General features: G+C 38.8%; 1 protein-coding gene across 3 annotated transcripts in view; it reads right to left on the minus strand.

Annotated features, from left to right (window-relative positions):
• The window catches only part of MOSPD2 (motile sperm domain containing 2), a 62526-nt gene extending 47993 nt beyond the window's left edge, over window positions 1-14533 (minus strand). For all 3 annotated transcript variants that reach the window (XR_009050296.1, XM_057718397.1, XM_057718396.1), the window contains exons 1-2: window positions 14390-14533; window positions 14155-14224 (exon numbers count right to left, since the gene is read on the minus strand). Coding sequence is in view for 2 of the 3 variants with exons in the window: in XM_057718397.1 (XP_057574380.1) it covers window positions 14155-14224; window positions 14390-14398 (79 nt within the window). In the remaining variant the exon portion in view is untranslated. The remainder of the gene's footprint in view (window positions 1-14154; window positions 14225-14389) is intronic.
• Window positions 14534-14757: the final 224 nt, after the last annotated feature.

The raw sequence follows: 14757 nt of genomic DNA on the forward strand, positions 1-14757 counted from the left end.
AAAGGTATCTGAAGATATCAAAACACACATGTGGGGAGAGACCTTCAAGATGGCAGAGGAGTAAGATGTGGAGACCACCTTCCTTCCCACAAATACATCAAGAATACACTTACATGTGGAAGAGCTCCTACAGAACACCTACTGAACACTGGCAGGGGACCTCAGACTTCCAAAAAGGGTCTTGGTGCTCCAGCTGGGGGTCTGGCCTGAGCCGCTGAGGTGGGAGAGCTAAGTCCAGGATGTTGAACCACCAGAGAACTCCTGGCCCCATGGAATATTAATTGGCGAGACCTCTCCCAGAGGTCTCTGTCTCAGCACTAATATCCAGCTCCAGCCAATGGCCAGCAAGCTCCAGTGCTGGATGCCTCATGCCAAACAACCAGCAAGACAGGAACACAACCCCACTCATTAGCAGACAGCCTGCCTGAAGTCATATAAAGCTCACAGACACTCCAAAAAACATACCACCAGACACAGTCCTGCCCTTCAGAGGGACCAGATCCAGCTCCACCCACCAGAACACAGGCATCAATTCCCCCAACCAGGAAGCCTACATAAGCCACTGGACCAACCTCACTCACTAGAGACAGACAAGAGAAGAGGAGCTATGACCCTGCAGCCTGCGGAAACGAGACCCCAAACACAGTAAGTTAAACAAAATGAGAACACAGAGAAATATGCAGCAGATGAAGGAGCAAGGTAAAAACCCATAAAACCAAACAAATGAAGAGGCGACAGGCAATCTACGCGAGAAAGAATTCAGAGTAATGATAGTAAAGATGATCCAAAATTTCAGAAATAGAATGGAGAAAATACAAGAAACATTTAACAAGGACCTATAAGAACTAGAGAGCAAACAAACAGTGATGAACAACACAATAACTGAAATTAAAATATTCTAGAAGGAATCAATAGCAGAATAACTGAGGCAGAAGCATGGATAAGTGACCTGAAAGATAGAATGGTGGAAATAACTGCTGCAGAGCAGAATAAAGAATGAAAAGAATTGAGGACAGTCTCAGAGACCTCTGGGACAACATTAAACACACTAACATTTGAATTATAGGGGTCCCAGAAGACAAAGAGAAAAAGAAAGGGTCTGAGAAAATATCTGAAGAGATTATAGTCACAAATTTCCCTAACATGGGAAAGGAAATAGTCAATCAAGTCCAGGAAGCGCAGAGAGTCCCATACAGGATAAATCCAAGGAGAAACATGCCAAGACATACATTAATCAAACTATCAAACATTAAATACAAAGAAAAAAAAATTAAAAGCAGCAAGGGAAAAGCAACAAATAATATACAAGGGAATCCCCATAAGGTAATCAGCTAATTTTTCAGCAGAAACTCTGCAGGCCAGAAGGGAGTGGTAGGATATAGTTAAAGTGATGAAAGGAAAAAATGTACAACCAAGATTACTCTACCCAGCAAGGATCTCATTCAGATCTGACAGAGAAATCAAAATTAAGGAAACACTCCCATTTACCATTGCAACAAAAAGCATAAAATACCTAGGAATAAACCTGCCTAAGGAGGTAAAAGACCTGTACTCAGAAAACTATAAGATGCTGATGAAAGAAATCAAAGATGACATGACCAGATGGAGAGAGATTCCCTTTTCTTGGGTTGGAAGAATCAACATTGTGAAAATGACTATACTACCTAAAGCAATCTACAGATTCAGTGCAATCCCTATCAAGTTATCAATGGCATTTATCACAGGACTAGAACAAGAACTTTTACAATCTGTATGGAAACACAAAAGACCCAAACAGACAAAGCAATTTGAGAAAGAAAAATGGAGCTGGACGAATCAGGCTCCCTGACTTCAGACTATACTACAAAGCTACAGTAATCAAGAAAGTATGGTACTGGCACAAAAACAGAAATATAGATCAATGGAACAGGAGAGAGAGCCCAGAGATAAGCCCACGCCCCTATAATCACTTTATCTTTGACAAAGGAGGCAAAAATATATAATGGAGAAAGACAGCCACTTCAATAACTGGTGCTGGGAAAACTGGACAGCTTCATGTAAAAGAATGAAATTAGAACACTCCCCGACACCATGCACAAAAACTCAAAATGGATTAAAGACCTAAATGTAAGGCCAGACACTATAAAACTCTTAGAGGAAAACATAGCAGAACACTATGACATAAATCAAGCAAGATCCTTTTTGACCCACCTCCTAGAGTAATGGAAATAAAAACAAAAATAAACAAATGGGACCTAATGAAACCTAAAAGCTTTTGCACAGCAAAGGAAACCATAAGACGAAAAGACAACCCTCAGAATGGGAGAAAATGTTTGCAAATGAATCAATGGACAAAGGATTAATCTCCAAAATATACAAGTAGCTCATGCAGCTCAATATCAAAAAAACAAAAATCCCAATCCAAACATGGGCGGAAGACCTAAATAGACATTTCTCCCAAGAAGACATGCATATTGTCAACAAACACATGAAAAGATGCTCAACATCACTAATCATTAGAGAAATGCAAATCAAAACCACAATGAGGTATCACCTCACACCGTCAGAATGGCCATCATCAAAAAACCTAGAAACAATAAATGCTGAAGAGGGTGCAGAGAAAAGGGAACCCTCCTACACTGCTGGTGGGAATGTAAATTGATACAGCCACTATGGAGAACAGTATGGAGATTCCTTAAAAAACTAAAAATAGAAATACCATATGACCCAGCCATCCCACTACTGGGCATATACTCTGAGAAAACCATAATTCAAAAAGATACATGTACCACAGTGTTTACTGCAGCACTATTTACAATAGCCAGGACATGGAAGCAACCTAAATGTCCATCAATAGATGAAAGAATAAAGAAGATGTGGCACATATGTACAATGGAATATAACTCAGCCATAAAAAGGAAAGAAACTGAGTTATTTGTAGTGAGGTAGATGGACCTAGAGTCTGTCATACAGACTGAAGTCAGAAAGAGACAAACAAATACCATATGCTAACACATATGTATGGAATCCAGAAAAATGGTACTGATGAACCTAGTGGCAGGGCAGGAATAAAGAAACAGATGTAGAGAACACACTTGAGGACACAGGGGGCCGGGAAGGATGGGATGCAGTGAGAAAGAGTAGCACCGACATATACACTACCAAATGTAAAATAGATAGCTAGTGGGAAGCTGCTGCATAGCACAGGGAGATCAGGTTGGTGCTTTGTAATGACCTAGAGGGGTGGGATAGGGAGGGTGGGAGGGAGGCTCAAGAGGGAGGGGATATGGGGATATATGTATACATAGAGCTGATTTACTTTGTTGTACAGCAGAAACTAACACAACATTGTAAAGCAATTATACTCCAATAAAGATGTATAAAAAAAAAACACGTGTGCACACCCCTTCCCCCACCTAAGACACTTTGAAAGACTACCTCTCAGTGATTAAAACATAGAGATGAGGTAGAGATCAGTCTTATACACAGATATATATGTGTATACTCTCATAACACCTTGTCCTTATTACTTTCATCTTGCTGAGGACCAGTGAAAACTTCATCACAAACCAACATTAATCTCAAGTGGTGGACTTTTAAGCCTCATCATTGCATTTTTTCAAAATAGCTCAAAGATCATTTTTGGCCACTCCTCTGTTAAGAAACCTCAATGACCAATCGCCACACCTATATGGTTCACTGTCTCTTTGTACTATCTACTTCTTCCTCCATGAATTTTGCTCTGTAAATTGGTCTTATATTTATACAGTGTATCACCAAACAAAGTGGGAAGTTCCTAATTTTGCAGAGAAACAACTAGATAAATGGCAATGGTAATTCACCTCTAGGTGAGACAGGACTAAATGCTGTATGGCAAAGACAACTCCTCTCAGCATTTCATCTCTTTCTCACTTCCCTGCACGCGCATGCTCACCTCCTTCACGCTCTCTCTCACATACACACTTTTATGTGTTGCAAGATAGAGAATACAGTGCTTACTCATAAAACAGCAAATTCCCATTATTAACTTTTCTTTTTCTCTCTTGCATGTGTTGGCTGGTGGAGTTACCAACCAGCCAGAAACTGTGTTTTACAGTTAACAAATATGAAAAAAATTCACAGCCAGATTCAGGACACTGGGCAGAGGTATAGATTCAGAAGATCTCTGCCACTAAGCATGTACAGGGAGACTAAGCAAGTCACTCCAGGCCTGATTTTCTTCTTTGTAAAACGGAGATAAGGTCTGTCTATCCACAGTCTTATGAAGATCAAGGGCACCTTGAAAATTTTAAACACAATACCAATGAATTTTTATTAACATAATGTAGAATGCTACCCATGTACAGAAGACTAAACTCTAAATGACCTATTAATGAGTTGAGAAAATCTTGAAAGTATCTTATAGTTACTATAAGTGTGCCTAGAATTCATATAAAAGGTTGGAAAAATACAGAAGTATTCTGATAAAGAAAACCAGAGAACAGTTATTAACTGCGTGTCATAGTGTTCAAAAGCAGCAAATACACAGCTGCCGAACATTAACAGTAGTTTAAAACCTCTTAGCCTGTTATTTCTCCAGGAATCTGAGCACTGATCCACTTAAAGTCCTGGTGGGGCCCTGGAAGAGCATTTGTACTGGATGGACCACTTCTATTGGCTGGACCATGTAAATATCAACAAAAGGAGTGATCAGGCTGAAATAACAAAAATATTCCCTTTAGGGTATCCTCTGCTGGTTGGCCACAACCTAACCTGAATCTCCTCCTTCCTGTGAAGCTATCTGGTGAGAGACTGAGAGGCATCTACAATGGGATTAAGCCATTGGCCTATAGCAGTGATTCTCAAACTTCAGCACCTATCAGAGTCACCAGGAAGGCTTGTTAAAATGCGGATTACTGGGCCCCACCTCTAGTGTGTCTAATTCATGGGTGGGATCCCAGAATCTGCACTTGCAGCAAATTCCTACAGGATGCTGCTGCTCCTGGGACCACACTTTGAGAATTATGGGTTCTTATAGGGATTGGCAAAATGCTTCAGTAAAGGGCCAGATGGTAAACATCTAAGTATCTTAGACTTTGAAGCCACATAGGGCCTCTGTTGCTGATTCTTTTTTTTTTTTTTTTTAGCAACACTTTAAAAATACAAAAACCATTCTCAAAAACAACAGGACTTTGCTAACCTCTGGTCTGTTGTAGAGAGGGGAGGTGCTTTCTGCTTCAGCTCCTATCCATCAAGAGCTGAATTCATATGCTGGATATGTATGAGATATTGTATCTTGGATGACATTTCTCTTTTTATCTATTAATGTCTTCTTTCAATGTTCTTTAATAACATTTTATAATTTTCTCCATAAAAGAAAAAACTTGTTTATTTCTTCTATCAGATTATTAGGCAGTCTAAAGATTTTTGTGTTGCTACCATGAGCCAATAATGACAAGACTGACAAACATTACACCTCTTATTTTCCTTGCCATGATGATAACTCGGTTATTTTATATCCTGCAGAATTAAAGAAATATTGTAGGTCATTGTCTTTTTCTGACTTTCCAGGAATCATTTTGAAGTTTCATAATTAAATACGACCTTTGCTGTAGGATTTCAGAAGGCACATTTTAGAGTTAAGAAAGTTTACCTTGTTTGGTAAAAGTTTTGTTTGCTTTTCACAAAGGTGAATTATATATAGCCAGTGTGGTTTCTGTCTTTATTGAAATAAACATTTTCCCTCATTTAATTTTGTTACTGCAAATATGTTTGTATCTGCTTAAAAATACAGAAAAAAGAAACAGAAAAAAAATATGGCTAGCTAAAGAGGGAAGAGGAAACGGGAGTAAAGAGGCACAAGAGATGAAAGTCACTTCTCAAACTTTACCTTCTTATATAGTTTTGGTTGTTGAACTGTGCCCATTCAAAAATTGCACTGAGAAGCATTTTGTTAACGTGGTAAGTTCCTCTGCTGCATTTTCGGATTATGAATTATCTTTGCATTCCTGGGGCTAACAAAAGACCTTGGGCCTCCTGTGTACATGTGCACCTCTGTGATGGTGGGGTGGGGAAGGGTGGTAGAGGTCTATGACTACCAATTCAATTTCTTTATTAGTCATTGATGTATTTAGGTTTTCTACTTCTCGTTGAGACAATTTTAGATGATTTTTCTCTTCTCCAGAAAGTTTTCCACTTGCTAAATTTTCTAACTTTCTCTTATGATTTTTTAAATCTCTACCACATCTGTAATTCTACCTGCTTTTTGTTCCTAGTGTATGTGTTTGCCTTCTCCCTGTCTTCTTAATGGGTCATCCTAGGTTTGTTTACTAGTCTCTTCAAAAGGCCAGCTCATGTTTATTACACTTAGTATCTTTTTTTCCTATACCATGAATATCTGCTCTTATTTCCTTCTACTTTCTCTGAATTTACTCATGTTCATTTTGTAACTCCCTAAATTGAATCTTTAGCTGATTTTTATTTTGGCCTTGTTTTCTAATAAACGAATGTAAGACCGCAGATACTCTCTTGCTCAGCTTTAAGTATTTTGTAATTTCCATTGTGATATCTTCTTTTTAAGTAAGAGTTACACACATTGCTGGGAAGTTGTTAACCCATGGGTTATTTAGAGGCATTTATTTTAGTTTCCTAATATTTGATTTGTTTTTAAGCATGTTACCTCTCATTTAGTTGCTTAATGGGTTGAGAATATGGTCTGTATGATCTATCTGCTTTGGAATTTCTGAGACTTCCTTTATGACTTAATATGTGGTGAATGTTTGCAAAAGTTCCAAGAGCCCAAATATATATTCTACCCATGTAAAGTTACCACATTATATTATACTCTCTATATCAGAGGCTTGACAGTTTTAGATATGTATTAAGGACAAAAATTGATAAACTCTTAACATCTTTTCCTCTGTTTGATCATGAGAACTTTAAAAGGTTGACCTGGAGAATGTTGGCGCAGCACTTAAGGAAACCCAAGTGCCTGTGTGTCTGTCTGTCTACCTACCTATCTTCTAAAGGCTTCCTCTCTTGGGGATAATACATAACTCATTAGTTATGAAGACTAATTTATTATCACCCACCATATGTTAGCTCAAAAGAGAGCTAGGAATTGCAGATGCAAAGATGAATAAAGCCTGAGCTGATCCCTTGGATGGTTCATAATCTAGAGAGTTTACGTAAAATATCCAGGAATGTAGTTATACTTTAAATGTCATTTTCCTTTCACCCTTCCTTTCCAGAGAGGGCAGTTGATAAGAACAATCCTGTTTTTATGTACCTTTACCTACAGAGCTTCCTTCCATTCACTGCTGAACTTCCTGTCCTTGAAATTCTCCTCTTGGAGATCATCTATGATACTAAAGTTTCCTGGTTCTTCTACTTCTCTAACCACTTTGTCTCCCTCAGCCTAATAAGGTGAAGCCATTCTGCAAGGTTAATCGCATAATTTTTTAAAAAAACGGAGAAAATAAAGACATTTTCAAAATTAAGTTTACCACCAAGACCCCACCAAGGGAAAAACTAAAGGCTATACTTAAGCTGAAACAATAATGATATCAGATAAAAAATCTGAAACTTAAGAAGGAATGATAAAGATATTGGCAAATACATGGTATATAAGCAAACACTAAAACATAAAACAACAATAATAAATTGGAGGAAGGGTGATTTATGGGGAACCAAGTTAGAACTACACAATGACTATATCTTTCAGGGAGTAGAAAAGAGGAAATACTCCTAATTCATTTTATGAAGCGTGCATAATTTGATGTCAGTCACACAAGAAAAGTACAAGAAAGGAAATTTACAGGCAAGGCCACTTTTTAAATACATATGCAAAACTCTCAAACAAAATATCAGCTAACTGACTATAGCAATATATATTTTAAAAACCTGATTAATATAATCTACCATATTAACAGATTAAAAGAGAAACGCTAAGTGAACATTTCATCAGACACAATGTGTTCAACAGATGAAGAAAATGCATTTAGTAAAATTCAACCCTCAATTGTGATGGGAACAAAACAAAACAACAAACAAAAACCAAAACTAGCAAAGCAGGAACAGAAGGAAACGTCTTCATTTTGATAAAAGATATCTACAGAGATCGTGGTAGGGGATACCTCTCTAAGATCAGGAATAAGACAAGTAGGCTTTTATCACTGCTTCAACTCAACAGTGTTCTAAAGGTTCCAGCCAGCATAAAGTAAAAGCACTTAAAGCTGTAAAAATTGAAAAGTTAGAAAGAAAACTATCATTATTTCAAGGTGATATTATTGTCTACATAGAAATCCCCAACTTATCTAGAGATAAATTATTGAAACTAATAAGAGTTAGTAAGATTGAGTCCAAGATTAATGTAAAAAAGTTGAATGTACTTTCCATAAGCCAGCAACAACCATTTAGAAAATAAATTCTTTAGAGATACTGTTTAAACCACTACAAAAATAAAACATATAAAGTATCTGGAAATAAACTGAACAAAAGTGGGTTAATCTTTATGGAGAAAATTATTAATCTATCAATAAGGAAGAGTTCAACAGATACGTATACCAGATTCTTAGAAGACTTAACCATGATGATGTCAAGTCTCCCAGAATTGGTCTTCTGATTTAACATGATTCCACTCAAAATCCCAAAAGAGGTTTTTTTGTTTTGTTTTTGGGTTTTTTTTTTTTTTTCAAGAACGTGATAAACTGATTCTAAAATTTATATGGAGGAACAAAGGGCCAAGAAGAGCCTGAAGAAATGATTTTTATAAGCAGAAACCAAATGGCCCATAAAGATATGAAGGGATGCTCAATCTCATTGGTACTTAAAGATATGCAAATTAAAACCACAATGAGATATCCCAACACCCCCATCAGATGGGCAAAAATTTAAAAAAGACACTAACAATGCCAGATTTCAGGGTGTTGAAAAAATAAGGACACTCAAAAACTGCTAGTTAAAATGAAAACAGGGTGCAATCACTTTGGAAACTAGTTTGGCATTATCTAGTAAAGTGGACCGTGTGCCTTTTCTACTACCCATCCATTTCACTGTTGGCTACAAACTAGAGCAGTAGTTCTCAAACTTGTTAGTCTCTGGCCCCCTTTAAAATAACTGAGGGCTCTAAAGAGTTTTTTTGTTTATATGGGTTATATTTACTGGTAGTTACTATATTAGGTATTATAACTGAGAAAAATTTTAAATATAATGACACACAAGCACACATTCTATCATCTGTCAGAGCAATATCATCACATGCCATGTAAGCTCTGGGAAACCCCACTGTATGTTTGCAAGAAAATGCCAGTGAAAAAGGAAAATGATGTCTCAGTGTTATTATGAAAATAGTTTTGAACTCCCAAGCTCCTTGAAATGGTCTCAAGGAACTATAGTTCCTAGACCAACTTTGAGAACCACTGCCCTAGAGAAAGTCTAGGCACCAGATATGCATAAGAATGTTTATAGCAGCACTGCACATAACAGTAAAATCTAGAAAGAACCCCAAAATCCATCAATTGGTATTTTCATTCTGTGAACTACAACACAGCTACAAAAAGGAATCAACTACAGTATTAATGACTCTTGAGCAACAGAAGTAAGTCATGGGAAAAAAATACTCAGTTTTTATTGATATTTCAAATTCAAAAAAGAGGTAAACAATAGAGTACTGGTGAGGAGTACATCACAGGTGGTAAAGCTAATGAAAAGCAGGAGAATGAGTAACGGCAAATGCAGGATAAGCAGCTGCCCGGTGAATGGCAGGGTTGGGGATACACACAAAGTTCTATTTCTTTTGTTGAGTAGTGAGTACATGCATGTTTATTTTATTCACGTTTCATACATTTTGTACATAAAAGATATTACAAAATTAAAAATAAGAGGCCAAGACAAAACATAAAAGACTAGAAAAAGTTATTGGATGAGACAATTATTTAACATAACAGCAATGGGAGAAACCACAAAGGAATGGGTAATTTTGAATACATTCAAAAAATGAAAAAAGTCAAAGTGACATAGACAAGAAAAGCCCAAACCAATTTGAAAAGCCATACCAAGGAAAAAAAAAAATTAACTACAAATGGATGTAAACATATGAAAAGAAGTTTATTTTCACTAATAACCAAATGCAGACTAAAACAAAGAAGCATGAGTTAAGAAATGATCCTAATATGGGTAAGGCTGTGGTGAGACTAACTTCATATATACTGGTGGGAATGAATCTTAGTGCAACTTGTATGGGAGGAGAATTAAGCACACATATTAAGTGTCTTAAAATATTCACACACTTCAAACCAATCATTCTACTTCTAGACATGACTCTTAAGGAAATAATGTGAACTACTGCACAAAATATTGTATTAACAAAAAGTGGAAAGAGTCTAAATGTCTAAAAGGGACTATTTCAGATAAAAGATAAGAAAATGTTTATTTATAGAACTGAATATTAAGTAGTAATGTAAAACATTGCTTACTTTGTAATATGGGGAAATAAAATCACGTCAATAAAAACGCAACAGAGAAAATTACATACAACTATTTTTTTTTAATGTACAGAAAAAAAGGCCAGAAAAAAAAATGCATCCACTGTTAGAAGAGATATCTCTGGATGACAAGCTTATGGGAGATTCTCTGGACTGTTTTTGCTATCACCCAAATTTATTTACATGAATTCATACACTTATAGAGTCAGAAAACAAACCTAAAATAACAAAACCCATAAACCTCTCAGTTACTCTTTAAACTCACTAAAGTACAAATGCATTGCTTTGGTGGCCAAGGCTCTCTATTCTATATTCCCACTGTTTTTAGCCAGGTGTGCTCACCCTCCTTAAGGCTCATCAAAGTGGACTTCCTATGGCTTCCTGAACAGGCCCCATACCTTCTCACTTGAGCATCTCAGCTTGGACTATTTGAGCTACCTGGATCACATTCTCTACCTAGCCAAGTTCTAGCACCTTCCAAAGTTCTTGAGAAACACCACCTTTTCAATGAAGTTTTTTTTTTTAACTGCATGCTAACCCAGTCACCCTCACTAGATGTGATTTTTCCGGCTCTTTGACTCCAACAGAAATGTTTTTAGCACTCTTATTCTTCTTGATAGTACTTGCCTTTACTTTAATAGTTAGCTCTATTTTAATGATTCTACTAGACTGTAGTAGCTCAGGAAAGGGCTCTAGCCTTCTTCAGCTCTTTCTGTAATATTGACACACTAATTCCCAGAATTAAGCACATAATAAGTGAGGAATTGAATAAATTGTCACAAGGGATTAGTCTCTTGCCTTCGCCACAAGAAGGAGGAAGAGAGAAGGGGAAATGTTTCTCATTCGAGACGCAGCATGAAATTTCTCAAAGAAACAATGAGGGGGAAAAAAAGGACCATTAGCAGTGCTACAACAATTGTGGACTTAGATTTTATTCTTTTTGCAGCTACAATTCTATCCATAATTGGTAAATTTCTGTGGAAACAAAAACATGCTTGGAATTCTCAAGAACTTATCCCCTAAAGAGGTGTTGGAGTACAGCCAGTGTGTAAAGTGATATACTTGCAGATAATAAATATTTTCCTTTAGGAAAAACATGTTTGCTTAAGTCTGCCTTAAGCCTCTTCTGAAACAAAACATTGTTATGATAAGAGAAAGGGGAAAATGAAAGACAGAGGAAGGAGGAAAGTGAATGTTCTCAACACCTGAGTTAACTTCTAAAAAGTAAACTTCAAAGGGAGAACACAGGCAATTCAAAAAAACCTTTTCACCGCTTTCCTACTCTACCTTTACCCAATGCTGTATTTCAGGAAACAACTGAAACGTTAAGGGGAGAAAGTCTTTAAGGAATTTTTATTTTCCTTTCCAACAGAAGTCTTTAAATTAATTAATATCTGCAATGGCTATGCAGATAACTCACACACATACATTCATATAGACCCAGGTGTGACATAACCCTCCCTATACTTAATGCCAGACAGTGCTTTACTTTGAAATAACACTGGACTTCATGAGACACTTTGTGAGGAAGGGGAGACGGTTAGGAGCACTCTTGACACAGACTTGGACTCATCTTCATATGTATGTATTTAAGCGTTGCTATATTCTATATTCAGTCAATGACTATGTACTGAGAACTGTGCTAAGTATACAGAGGTGAGTCAGACCCTGCCCTCAAGGCCCACAGGTTGCCCCAGATCCACAGACATTCTACTGAAGAAAATGAGCAATAAGTCAACAAATGAATGAGGGAATTACAGGTTATGGTAAGAGCTGTAAAGGAGACAAGACAGGGAGGCTACTTAATAATCGGCAAAGGCCTCTCAGATACATTTAAACCAAGATGGAAAAGAAAAGAACCTAGATATGCTCACTACCTATAAAGAGCTTTCCAGGCAGAGAGAAGTGGAAAGGTCCCGAGATGGAAACAGACTCAGTCCGTTTGAGTTTGTTATTCAAACTGTGGGTCACATTTGTAGGTTGTGCTGTCAATTTTGTGGGTCATTGTATCAGGGAGTCATAGGTTTTCAGCATAAGTGTTCTTTAATGAACTTTTGCTTCAGTTATGTGTGTGCATGTGAGCTTGCAATGCATAATACGTTTCTTACTGTGGGCAGTGGTGAAATCTGTACTAAGAAAGAGTAGTAACAGATGAGGATGGTGGGGTGGGCACGAGTTGGAGCATGCATGGCCTCACATTGTAGGCCACCATAAAGAACTGGGATCTTTATTCTCAAGACAGTGGAAAGGTACTGAAGGGTTTCAAGCTGGGGCGTGCCATGATCTAATCAGACATGATGGTGTTGCCAGATCACCAGAGTGAATTCAGAGGACCTGAGCACCAGCTTCAGCCTTGCTACTAACACCAGGAAGTTTGAGCAAATCACTCAATCTCTCTCCAGCTTACTTTCTTCATTGTAAAAAATGAGAAGGATGGACCAAGATGACCTTTAAGATCTTATCTATTGCAAATTCCCACGACTGTATCCTGCTTCCTTCCTTGGGCCTAAGTAAGTAACTATAGTTCTGGATTACTTCTTACAATGTTATAAACAATGTAGCTCAAAGAGTTACATTTCTACAGAAAGCAATTTTAGACTTCTCTCTTTACTGGAACCAGCTATCTTATTAGAAATGAGATCTCAAGTGCTTTTGCAACTCTTTGGTACAAAGCTTCTTCACAGTTTTGTGAAGACAACTGACAGGGATGAAAAGATTTACTGACTAGATTATTCGGAACACATTTTTAAAATTTGTTTTAGGTCATCAACTGACATATAATCTAAGGCAGTCTAAAGCTACAGGGAACCCCCACCCAGCACTAAAATCAAGATGTAGAAGCGGAACTCCTTTCACATAACCAAAAAGACTATTAAGGAAAAATATTCATTGAGAGCCTACTATATGCTAACCCCATGCTACACAGTTTGATATATGCGTTTTCATTTAATCCTCCTAAGCTAATTATTCACATTTCACACATACGGAATCAAGGGCTCAGAAAAGACAAGCAAGCTAGTAAGTGGCAGGGTCTGGATTAGACTACTTATTCCATATTTGTAATAAATTATCTTGCAGGCTTCAGAAAATTACTGTATAAAGATTAAATCATCAGTTAAATGCTGGACAACTCAAGTTATCTGTGACATCTGGACACAGAAGTTTCCCCAATAAATCAATTCTGTACTCACAGGTACTTTGCTACGTACAGTGAGGGATGAAAAGACAAGAACTTGCTCCAGCACAGGAAGGCCTACTTCGTGGGGAGCCTGCTGGGTTGTATGAAGTGGAATTAGGCAAAATGGCCGAGGAATTCAGATCCCCAATTAAGCACACGTGAGTAGTATTACGGCTGTTTGCAGGTTCATTTTCTCCACTGTTGCTGGTGAACGGTCAGCAGAGGATCAGTGTCACCTGAGCCGAGGGCCTAACAAGTGTCCTGCAAGTTCCATAAACTCGAAACGCTTGAAACACTAATTTCCAACTTGCATTAACCCTTTAGGAAGCAATGGACGCATCACTTGCCCAATTGGAACAGTGTCCTTACCATATTACGGAGAGTAAAACCTGGGAAACGCGGAGGTCACGGTCACTAACCCCATGAGGATCGAAACAGTCCCTAATACGTCCCACAGAGACTCCCGCAAACACCCCAGCAAAGTTGGGGACGCTCATTGCACACCTGCCTCAACACCGAGATTATGGTACCCACCTGTCACATACTCAGCTTCGAACCTCCGTCGGACGTCAGAGATGAGCTTGGCTTTATTCTGGGTTTGATACTAGAAGGGAAACACGAAGGGACGCTTAGACATTACGCGCACCATCCCGCTTCCGCTCAGCCCAGCCCAGCCCACCTCCACCTGGGCGCGCGGCCCCCGGGCCTCAGAGGCGGCTTCGGGGTCTAGGGTGGGGGGGGCCCGGCCGCCGTGCGGTCGGCTCCTCACCTCGGCCATGGTCGCGGTCGTGGACGTGATTGCAGTTGCCGTCGCCACTTCCACAGCTGAGGTCCGAGTATCTCATCACCAGCCAAGCCGGCCCGGAGGTAAAGAGGGAAGGGCCGGAGCTGGAGGCGGTCGCGTGACAACTGAAGGCGGGCGGAAGCGTCGCCGCACCGCCTAATCCGGTGCGGCCGCCTGGTTCTGGAGGCAGGACCAGGCCCTCAACCTGATTTCCCATTCGCTTCTCATTCGGGCCCGGTCCCTGACGTCACCTGCACCAGCCAACGGATCGCGGGCGCTTGCCTCGTGGAGCTCCGCCCGTACGAGCTCCTCCTGCCATTCGCTTTCACAACATTCCCCGGAGGCTCCGCCTT

Source organism: Hippopotamus amphibius, chromosome X, assembly GCF_030028045.1.
Source record: "Hippopotamus amphibius kiboko isolate mHipAmp2 chromosome X, mHipAmp2.hap2, whole genome shotgun sequence".
Classification (NCBI taxonomy): domain Eukaryota; kingdom Metazoa; phylum Chordata; class Mammalia; order Artiodactyla; family Hippopotamidae; genus Hippopotamus; species Hippopotamus amphibius.